The 11,539-nt window shown below is 44.0% G+C and overlaps 1 protein-coding gene across 1 annotated transcript; it reads right to left on the bottom strand.

The window, feature by feature from the left end:
- Positions 1–1,288: 1,288 nt before the first annotated feature.
- Positions 1,289–7,626, bottom strand: net1 (neuroepithelial cell transforming 1). Its single transcript, XM_061762333.1, has 9 exons — positions 7,331–7,626; positions 5,154–5,261; positions 4,909–5,073; positions 4,432–4,494; positions 4,062–4,235; positions 3,724–3,981; positions 3,474–3,644; positions 2,774–2,960; positions 1,289–2,682 (listed from the first exon to the last, which is right to left on the bottom strand). Exons 1-9 carry the CDS (start codon positions 7,421–7,423, stop codon positions 2,267–2,269), a joined length of 1,635 nt encoding a protein of 544 aa, XP_061618317.1. The 5' UTR covers positions 7,424–7,626; the 3' UTR covers positions 1,289–2,266.
- Positions 7,627–11,539: the final 3,913 nt, after the last annotated feature.

The raw sequence follows: 11,539 nt of genomic DNA on the forward strand, positions 1-11,539 counted from the left end.
CAAAGTTTGTATCCTGGGTCAAATTTGACTGCAAAAACTATATATTAGAAGAACGTATGTATGTTAAATATTCTAAATCCTGAAACCTTGATACTGTATGTGCCACGAAGTGATCCTGAATGTTCATGTTTTACCAGAAGGAGGCACGAGGTGACCGAGGTTGGCTCGCACCGACTTTGACCATCACACACTTAAATCACCGCTTCAATTCCTAGTAGCGTACTCCGAGTTGTTTATTTTTAAGCACACAAGTAAAGCAAAGACCAAAAAGGGAGATGGAAACTTTTAATAAGTGCCATTTAACTGGCATCAGGCAGTCATTGTTAGAGAAAACAGTCACTGTTTTCGTCCTTTGCTTTTGACTATTTTAATGGATAGTTGAACGTTTGGGTTTGTCACCACCAAAAATGGTTAAAGACAGTGTAATATGCATGCCAGGCCAGTAGTTAGCAGTGTGCCATTGTAATGTAACAGTATGTGCACACCAAGTAAGCCCTAACTGTTCTTATCTTAAGTTGTCTTTTGATGCTGAATATGATGTTGACATTTCCAACTATCCGCAAGACAAAGTGCATGAAATCAAAAGTTGCTAATGATGAAAAACGTCCGCCTTCCCACTTTGGATCAGACCATCCAAGCACTGTGTGACTGTTTGAAGGACTAGTTAGATTTTTGGGAATAGATTAGCCAAGTTTGATAAGAGCAAACTTTAACCGCAAAAAAGTAAACGAGATGGTGTAATATACATGCCAGACCATTAGTTGGCGACATATAACTGACGTCTACAGGTTGTTTCCGATATCACTAATGTATTGGGGTCTTTCTTGACAGCTGATTTTCCCATTTTCTCTTAGCTTGAAAACGGATTGTTTTTTCACCGATAGCTAAGAGAGCTCTGTGGTTGTGACGTTTGTTACACCTCCAGTACGAACCCAAATCTGAAACTGCTCACTACTGTTTGGATCATCAATTAAACACCTGTCAGATCCAGATGTAAATCCCAAGAAATAAAAGCTATCTTTTCTTATATGAATGTTTTGATGACAAAACCAAATGTTCTGAGTCGACAGTGAAAATATAGGAATTGGTCTTTCTATTACAATACTTTTATGCTATAATTTTATTTTATATCTGCAGATGGCAATAGCAACCTGTACATAAATAGATACTACAGATACAGAGGTGAATGAGAATAGTCAGCAGCAAAAAACTACATGTAGCAAGTGTCTACTGTGTACACGTGGGTGTTTACTTTTAATCGTGATTAATGAAGACATGACACAAAAGGTTCAGGGTCAAATCTTACACAGATCTTTATTGTTTGGTAAAGTTAATGGCAAGTACACCTTTTTCCCTTTTTCTTTTTCCAATCTCGACATACACATACAGAAACATTCTTTTTTCTTCGTCCCCTACATACTCTTCCCAACTATGACCATCCAACATTTTCTTAATTATCTTTCTTTCCATTTCCACACAGTCTGTTCTCTTCAGCAACATACTCTTTTTCATCCTTCTTACAACACGTTTCGTAATTCCGTTCCTCTGGTGCAAAAGTCCACAACTTCGACTCCATGAAAGATGCTACACCGAAAAGTCTCCTTCCGAAACCAAACATGGCTCAGTTCGAAAATTGGTTTCAGAACATCCTCGACTTGTGATCGGATTTAAATAACGCCTGACGCCGATACCCAAAAATAAACCGGCAACCACGTCCTGGCATTTTTCGTTTCAAGGAATGTATAAAAATAAGACGTCTTGTTCACTCGTAACTTATGCGGTACATCTTAATTTATTTATCTTCCTGTCTTACCTAAAACACATGCGCCACCTAAAAGCTAAAACAGTGCTCCATTATTATAACCAAAAAAGATACCACATAAGAATATAAAAATGTAAAACTACACCCCTCTTCTTATGCAGGAAACAAGATTGCTTAAATATCAAATTAATGGTAAACATTCTTCCCTTTGTTTTTGTCTTTGGCAGGGTTTCCCAAACGTAGGTTGGCGACCCATAACGGGTCTATCTTATGGCAGGACAACAATTTGATGTCTATGTTTATGTTATTTCAAATATGCAGTTTAGGAAACCCTGGTCTTTGGGATGGTCTTAAAAAGGAGGGGTGAGGTAAACAGCTGCCAAAGTGGACAGTCACACAGAACACTGTTGTAAGGGTATGCGCACACACTGACACACATAAATACAAGTCCCACGTTTTCCCGTGCTTATGTACAAGAAAATGAGTCCGTTTTCGTTTTCCACTTCACACCATGGTCTCTTTTCTCTTCCCTAATGAATAAAGGTATTTCTTGTCCTTTTTGGTCTTCTGAGACGCTGGCGGGGGAACGGGCGACGATGACGTGGAGGAGGAGGGGGAGTCGGAGGGGGACGGGGTGGCAGTGCCGCATGGCGAGCTGGGGGCAGACTGGGTGGCCCGCTGCGGGCAGTTCTCGTCCGTCTCCTCCATGTGGACAATGGCGGAGACGGAGGACGGGCGGCGCTTGGAGCGGACGTCCGTTGTTGTTGTCGGCGAGGCGGGCTCGCCTTGGGGCCGGTGGACGGAGATGGCGCTGCGCAGGCAGTTGAGCCACTGCTGCTTGTGGAATACATCGTTGACCTGGAGCGTGTGTGACTGCGCTTGGCCGGGGTCTTGGGCGCGAACGCGGAAAATGTTCTTGGCTGGAATGGAAATTAACAAAAACATGGAGTTCACAACAGGTTCAGATTCCACAATCGAATGCCAGGATCTCTCTGGGAGCACAAGCCTCACCTTTGTCAGCATTGCTAAAGGCGCCTCTGAAAGAACCGCCCATCCTGACGTCGCCGTCCTGCAGGTCGTCCAATACCAGGTCCTGCACGGGAATGGGCTGCCGATACACTTGGAAACATTGGCGCTCGTTTCGGGTGACTGAGCGGGTCAGGACGAGTAGCTCGGTGAACAGGAACACGTGCAGCTTCTGCCAAGGAGACATTGAAAAATTGAGGCTTGGCTACTTCCTCAGGGGTTGGGTGACCATAAACAGTTCCTGCCTGCTTGCTTTAATCCTTTATAAGAGACGTATGGAGGGTCTAAGACTTAGTTTAACCTCTACCAAAAAGGAAAACACAAGGCTAGTATTATGTTTTTCATTTGTTTGTTAGTTAGGGTGCCTGTTTCTCTGGTAATCTGGCTTCCTCCCTCTTCCAAAAACCTAAATTTATTGAAAAATCTAAATTGCCCTTCGGTATATAAGTGAGTGTGAATGTTTTATTGTTTTTTTTTTTCACAAGGCTTAAGTGGAGGCCCAGCAGCTTGAGAAAACTGAAGTAATGCGAAGTTCACGACAGAGCTCTTAAACGTGTATCAAGTAGGGAAGGCCTTTAAATGTTTTATGTTCTCTTGAGATGAGGAATTGAGGACAAGAATGTTATGTTTGCCTGATTGAGTAGGAGGTACTGATAAGATAGGTCGGGTTGTGTACTTTGCTCACCGTGCCGCTCTTGTTGCGAAGCTCGCCGTGACACAGCAGGCTTTTGCACTGTTCGAGACGGGGATCTCTCTGGCGGTCGTCCAGGTACTCCAGCTTGTCGATGTAGTACAAGCACTCGGACTCGCCCTTCTTCATGTTGATGTCAGACAGCACTCCTTGGATGATGGTGATCTGAAGAAATGGTATCATTTAGTCACTCTTGTCTCTAGAACTAGGAGTGTTCAAAAACCATCTTAGGGTTGGCACTTACTGCTTGTTCCAAGCTAGTGGCGTCCGGATGCTCTGGCGGAGTGTGTCTCAGGATTTCCCTGAGCAGGAGCGGGTACTTGACCAAACGGGAGCGCGGGATGTCTAGGAAGCTCCAGAGGTCCAGCTTCCGGCTGAAGGGTGACTCCAGGCAGCGCTGCAGGAAGTCCTGCACCCGCCGGTCTTGTTTCTTCTGGTCAAGCAGGGCCTTGGCGGCCAGCTGGTTGCTGCAGTACTCCTTGTAAGCGTCCAGCCTGGGTAGCTACACAATGAAGAAACCTCTATAAGTACTTCTCACTTAAAGCATTTTAATGCAAGTAGTTAATTTGAAATTAATCTTACCCAGTTTACAACAATCTGACCGATCTGGCCCACAGTTCCATTGGAGCCTGTCGCTTTAGAGAGCTGGGCCAGCAAGTCCTCATGCAGAGGGATATAGGCGTCCAGGTTGCCGAAAATGTGCGAGAGCTCCTCTTCAGACATTATGGAGAGCTTCAGCATTGGGTCATGATATGCCTGCGGAGTGGGAGGAAATTGTTAAATAAATCCCCAGTCAACCAGAATGGGAGGATGTTAAATATAGCTCTTAAAGACAAGAGACACAGAAAAGATAGAGTGGAGGATAAATTCCTAGCTTTTTATAGACCCTGGCTTGATTGCGTGAAGGGCCTGCTAGGCTTTGATTGAATCTGTTTGCTTTCTGAGTACAAACCTTGCGTGCAAGTTGGAGGTCCTCAATCAGGTCTTGTTCTCCACGAGACAGCTCAAATATGGCCTGAGGAAGGTGAGGGGGTGGGGGTAGTGGGGGGCAGAGAAAGACACATAAATCAGGTTGCTTTTTACTTTAGGACAACCCAACACCCCTTCGACTAAAGGCCAGACTCGTGCCGAGTGCCAAGCAACTGAAGTCTAAGTCTTTCTGGCTGCCGTCTGTATGAAAAGTGCACAAAGTTTATAGCTCCTGACAGCTGGCAAAGATTTCGGACATAAGTGGGGAGGGAGCTCGCTCTTTTTCAGTTCTATGTGAATTTACACAGACTGGGAAAAAGGCCCTGGAAGGTCTTATATTCCCATTTCGACTATTTGACACAAATACTGCAGGGATATGTGAAAGTAGTCTGGACGTACAGTGCTGTCTGGATCTTTGAACCACACTGGTCTCATTCTTTTAGTCTGATTGGATTCTCACCTCCTGTCGCTTGATCTCTTTGGTGGTTAAGGTTTCTTTCTGGTGCACGTCGAGCGTCTCCGACCACAGTGTGCTGTTTCTCCTTTTAGGTGGCGTGGGGGCCGCCGCCTTGCTGCAAGGCTTCTGGGGCATGGCCGGCGACTTGCCATCGCTCCGGAAGGAGGCCTGCAGATGGGAAAAGCTCCACAAGTCAGTTGTGGTGTTGTTGATTTGACGTGCGGGGAAGAGCATCATAAGGTCTTTACCTGGATGGTTTGGCCGAAGCGCCGGACGGCCCCATTCTTCACCGGAGAGATGAGGTTGGCTAACGACGTCACCCTGCCGAGAGAACGGACACGCTTGTTGCTGGGTTCCTGGATTAGAAAGACAAAATAAGGAGGGAAAGGTTAGCTGAGGAGGTAACAGAACGAATCCATTGGTAATGCAAACTATGAGACCTCAGCAGTGAGTCCCTTGTGAGTTCCTCGTGATAAAACGCATCAAGTAAAATCATAAATCCTCTTTATTGACCTCACTTCCAGGCTTTGGAGCCAGGAAGGAGTTGGGAGATCATGCTTCAGACAGACAGACTGGCAGAGCTCACAGGGGAGACAGAAATATTGCCCATGTCTAGTTGGACAATATGGAGTCCAAAGCGGCTTCCCCAGCTGTCGGTTCCATCATCTGAGAGGCAGGCGGCCGGCCCACCCTGCACAAAGACCCCCTGTGCTGAGCTGTTCGGGTAAGGGGTCTGGAGGAATGCCAAGAATGCACGAGACTCTGCTCTCAGCTGTTCGGCGTCCTTTCCTGGCTGTGCACGCTCTGCGACTATCTGCCTGACAACAAGCCCACTTGAAAGTGTATCTGTGGGAGATAAATGCTTCCTGGTGGCTCGCTGCTGTTCTTTAACTTCCTTTTCCAGACAAAGCAGTGTGTCAGGAGCGGCGGCTTTAACGTTAAACAGACCGTGGCGGAAAGTCTAGGAAAGGGGTCGTCATCATAAACCTGCAGTGAATCTATCCCCAGTTCGAGTGTTTACATTGAGCAGCGTCGCATGATGGCGGATGGGGCTCACAGTTGTGTTCACAGTGCTTCTGCAAGTTGACACAGGTTCTTTAATAAAGCTTGCGTGAGAGCTGATCTACACCTGGGCCAGGTAACTTACCCCCCCCCCCCTTCCCTCCCACCCTCCAGAGTTAAAAGGTTGCTGTTCAGCCGCATGCCAACAACAACGTAGAGCACCAATCAAGAAGCTGAGGTAATGCTTTCAGACCACGGACATTCTTCAAAAATCATTACAGGACCAGAATCACAGCATTTAATTAGTTTGCGCCATCTCCCATTTTAAGTCTCTCATTGAGTTGCTTGTACTTTCTCCTGACTCAGCCCAAAAGGGATTTTTTGCCTTGGATCAGCGAAATCTGGGAAACCACTGAGGCACAGCTGTGGAACTGATCCACTTGCTCTGGTGCGCTCTTTGAGCTGTTATGTCTGTGGTCGGCTGGGGACTCAAGATGCCGAATCGCAGTTTTATTAAGCCCTCTAGCGGCAGGGCTGGCACATGGCTGCCACATGGCAGATGGTTTGACTGTTAGTCCTTGGGAACGACTCGTTTGTGACCTGTTATTATCTTTGCAGACAATGCGCGTAAAACTAACCACCAATGGTGAGGGGTTTGACTAGTCCCTGACAAACAAGCCAATGATGCTGGTCTTTGTGCATCTAAGTTGCTTTTTCTGGCAGTTTGACCACAAAGTGACCCAGTTGCTTAAGTCTATAACTATTGTCTGTAGAGAAATGAATAGCGTAGCACATTCTCTATCCAAACCCAGTATTACAACCTCCCTGCTAGGAGGCGTTTAGGTTACTTTGATCGATACTTAAATGTGCGGTGTGCCGAAAAACTCCATATGTCCGCCTTTGCGTTTTACAGCAGAGCGCTGAGAACCAGAACCAGACCTCAAATGACAGAGCCGAGGTCATCAGTAAGTCACTTGTGAAAGTCTGGGAACTCGCTTGTGGAGAATTGTCTCCAGACTTCTCAGAACCTCAACACTTTTACTGTCAGTGAAACCACATGTTAGTGAAATCTTTTCCCTAAGACAGCTGAAGGTACAATATACATTTCTTCAGTCGAGAGACCAGTTCCACGTTGATCTACTGGATCTTCAAGTGGCAAATACCTGTTTATTTCTAAACCTGGACCAAACCTTAAAAGGTTACCCCCTGCTATTTCATTGTTTATAGTACTTTGATTCTGCTGAATACACTGTTTGCTCCTTATCCTACCAAGCCCCCGCTGGGACGAATATTTCAGAGAAGGCAGCTAATACATGTGTGTGGTAGCAGAAAATGGGGGTGGGGGTGAGGGTGGGTTAGTTAATAGTTCACAATCTGAGGCAAATGACAGAACATGTAAAATAAATAGCAGTAACTATCTCACCTCTAAATCCTTGTGGAGTTGGTTCTGGCAGTCTATCACTTGCAGCGTCCGTTTGATAGGCACCAAGCTTCCCAGTTCATCGTAAGCCACCATAGCTTTCAGTAAAACACAATATCCGTTTTTTAATCCGTTTTTAATTCGGCTCCAAGTAATCCACAGAGAAAGAAAAAAAATAAGTTAAAAGTAATAAATAAATAAAATCCCTCTTATTTATAGTAGCTCTTCTCCCCGAGTGGGATAGAGCTTTTAGTGAAGCACCACCTCACACGCTCTCTAAACTTTGGTCTGGTCCAGACTGAGAGTGGGAGGGCTTTATAGCGGGTGAGGAGACATGGGAGGAGAGAGCAGCCCTTGTGCCGGCAAATGAGGCGGGCTCAAAGTTTGAGAGGACACCACCGGCATGCTATGTTGTTCCTTGCACTCGGGACTCAAACAGTAGCGAGAAAAGGCAAGATCCCAAGTAAAGATTACTGCGAAACAGTTTCGATGCGGGTTTTGATTGAACCTTGGATAAAACCATGTGATTGACTCAGGCGGCCATAAATAATTAAAATAATTCAATTATAACGCATAATAATAACCATTGAAATGTAAAAGTCAATTTAAATAATGATTGCAAAATAGCAGCGGTTGCTGGTTGGGCCCTAAATATGACAACAACACGGAAGCAACATAAATCACAAAGTACTGTACAGTATTTAACAAAATTGACAAAATGTTGTCATACAGCAATTAATCCTCTCTAATAACATAAGTAGAAACTAGTCAAATAACAGCTAAAATGGGTAATTTATATCAGCAATTTTCTAATAATTACTTGTAATTCATTTAGTCTCTCATCTTTGTTCTTCAGCTTTTAAATTGAGTTTGGTATTTTGGTTTGAGCCATAGTGCAACATTTCCTAATCCTTTCTGCTCTGAATTTTTGCATGCCGAATTATGCGAGAAGCCAATTATGATTAAATTAGATGTGTCTTCTGATGAGCCGCATTATGCTACTTGTCATCACGATTATCATCATGATGCGGACGTCATCTCGAAATGGTACCTACAACAGCTAATGTCAATTACAGTTGAATCTACTCGAAACCAAGCTATTAATTAACGACTTCATCATTCTATGTTTGGGAATCAATCAAAGTAGTCTCTGTTAGGACCTGTTTTCTTAAACAGTCCTCTTATCAGTCTCATCAGGCCAACTGGGGGAGGTGGGCAATTTGAATATCAATAGCATGCGGGGGGGGGGGCACTGGGACACATTCATCCAGATGTTTGAACAAAAACTTGTATATTGAAGACCGGTAAGTGGGGGGTTCGGTGTGACCACCACCCATTTGATTTCTTTGTCGGTTTCAGTCAAGTCAAATGAAAATCTAACCTGGGGCCTTGTTTCACGCAAGCGCACATTTGGGAGTGATCTCAACTCTGACTGACAACAACACCTGAAGACGCAGAATGTGTTGGGCGTGAGCCATAGTCTTAAATGGTGGCGCCACAAAAACAGTGAAGCGTAAAAGCGCGTTCCGAGGGCAAATGGATGAGAGCGCCATGTCTTGGACTCCATCCTCCTGGGTCAACACGGAGGTGTAAAGCCCAACGCAGACTTCGCACTGCTGCTGCCGTGTGTAGGTGATAAAACACAGATGCTGAATGAGCTGCATAGTGGTTGACACCTTCTTCAGGGCTTATTGACATGGATGATGGTTCCAGACGGGGAATACAATTCAATGTGACGCTCATGAAATAACAAATGTTTCTCATTGGAAATGATCAAAATAGTTGGACAGGGCCATCATCAAACTTTTATGATCTTAACAGATAATTTTCAAGTCTCAGTTGGACATTCTTAACTATTACACAAGTGAATGAAGAAGTCAACCGGTGTTGAGAGCGAAACAGTGGCACAGCGTCATTTTCAACATAATCAATTGTCACACAAGTGTAAAAAAACTTTAACCACTGTTAATAGTGAAACGTATAAACAATTAACACTCTTAAATGACAATTAGTGGTGGCATAATGTGAAGGTGAGTCGATTTTAACATGCTTAATTGCCACACAAGCGTAGAAACAATAAGACACCTTTCATTTTAATGACAATTACGGAAATGAGTAATATTTTATTCTTAATCGTCACACGAGTGTAGAGACAAGTTAACTGTTAATCGGGGGAAAAACAATCAGACATCTTTCATTTTAATGAGTATTGCGAGTCTGAATATATTCTGACAAGCTTGTCACCCTATCGTAAAAAGAAGTTAACCGAAAAAGAAAAAGGAAAATTGTACAAACAATAATACACCTTTCAGATAAATAACAAATGAAGTTTTTTTTAAGTAAAATAAAATAATCCAAAGAAAAGATCACAATACACGCTCAACAGAGGTTTTGCATGACATCATGCAGGATGATGGTACAAACTCTGTGGTTTTGTCCAACTTCAATCTTTCACCTTAACTTTCCAAGTGCGGTGACCATGGCATCGAATAAAGTAATTACAAATCAGTTTATTTTACTTCTTTTCTTGTTAAGGCTAGAATAAGTGTTGTAAAAAAGCCAGAGAAAGAACAAAACATTTTAAACTGAGGTCTTGTGCAGTACCGTGAGTTCTCGCCTGACAATTTGCATGGCGGACGGTGGTTCAAATTGCTACGTTGTGTGTATGTAAAAGCTTTTTTCGAATTGGCGACCACCAAAATAACTAACCTAAATTTCACACTCAGATTTTACAACACCGATCTGCGATGATGCCACTTTTGACACCTATACCCAAATAAATCTGTCGTAATGTGGACCCACGGTGCGATTTGAGTTTGCACGCCATTATCACTAGCACGGTATTATAGCACAAGCGTGTGAGCATTTTTACTGTCATGCTGTCAATTTGGTCGCGTAGCTACCTCAGCTTAAGCCCATGTTTACATGATGTCCTGCAAATGTTTTTCCCTCGCAACGCCACGGTTTCATTGTGTCAGGAATTCATGTAATTAGAGTCACAAAACATAGCATCTCTCTTAGTTTTGCTCTGAATGTGATCGGTCACTGTGTTGCTTTGTGTTATTAGTCGCCACAAGTAATAGTGTAGTATGATATTATGTGTAACTTCTTTTCTGTTCAACCTGCCATGTCCGGGCATGCCATTACGATCCCCTCTTGAACAGACTTTTTCTTTCATATGCCACTTAGTTTGTGAGTTAACAGAGCAGCAAATATGCAGAATGGAATGAGCTAGCGAAAATCTGTCTGTGTGTAGTCTGTACTGCAGATGACACCGGGTCGCCTTTTGCTCTGAGTCACACGGTGTGGGGAGACCTGGTGCTGAATCAGCTGTACGTCTGCTCCCCACCTCCTTTCCCCTCAAGTTATACTGAGCTGCAGCTGGAGTGTCAACATGATTTACACTCCAAAACCCGTAGTCTGTGGCGTGCTGGTGGGCGTTGCTGATGGGGGGGAATATATGGGTTTGGACAGATGAGTAATGCCACGTGTGGCGCGGAGTGGAGTTTCACCGCTACCTAACCTATGCCGTGCCAGGGACGGACTAAAACGCCAAGGGCTGAGCTCAATTTAACTTGAACTCGGGAGCAGTGAGCAGCCTAATTGCTGCCCTTGAGGGATGACTTTCAACAAGCGGCTCTGGGCTAAGGAACACAGCAAAGTTTAAAAACTGGAGGCATTGCTGCCTCCTGCTGACTACATCTGGAAGACATTCTGTACTTTATCAGTTGGGAAAATCATGTATGACAATATTGCTAACTTACGGAGCTAACGTCAGCTCTATAGCACGCTATCCAATTTAGTGTCAAAGGAGCATGTATGTCCCATTAATCAGAGCAACAGAAAAGTCAGTGAATTAGCCAGTCCCTATATGATCATGTTAACTATGTGTGAATTTCTACCACGTCTATTTTCGAAACAGCTTCAAATTCATATGACACCAAAGAATCTGAATTTCAACCCAACTGTAGATGTGTTCCGTTGTCGATTGGGTGTTATTCTGCTTAGTACAACACTAGGATGGAAAAAGGAGTTTCAAAAATAGCACTCGATTGATTTAATTTAGTTGAATACCCATCCCAAATCCTATAAATAATTCAGATATGTTTCACTTCATGCCGACAGACTAGGTGTGTCTTTAATGATACGCTTTAATTTTGAGTGGGCCACTGATTACGTTTCAAAACGTATTTTTTTTTGTCTGTGGCACAG

The sequence above is a fragment of the Phyllopteryx taeniolatus genome, chromosome 22, assembly GCF_024500385.1.
Source record: "Phyllopteryx taeniolatus isolate TA_2022b chromosome 22, UOR_Ptae_1.2, whole genome shotgun sequence".
Classification (NCBI taxonomy): Eukaryota; Metazoa; Chordata; class Actinopteri; order Syngnathiformes; family Syngnathidae; genus Phyllopteryx; species Phyllopteryx taeniolatus.

Excerpts from the sequence above, each read along its gene's own strand:
- net1 (XM_061762333.1), bottom strand. The coding sequence starts at position 7,423 with ATGGTGGCTTACGATGAACTGGGAAGCTTGGTGCCTATCAAACGGACG. Across the intron at positions 3,982-4,061 it reads GTCAGATTGTTGTAAACTGG|CTACCCAGGCTGGACGCTTA; the intron begins GTAAGATTAATT and ends TTCATTGTGTAG. Across the intron at positions 2,961-3,473 it reads TTCGCAACAAGAGCGGCACG|AAGCTGCACGTGTTCCTGTT; the intron begins GTGAGCAAAGTA and ends TCTCCTTGGCAG.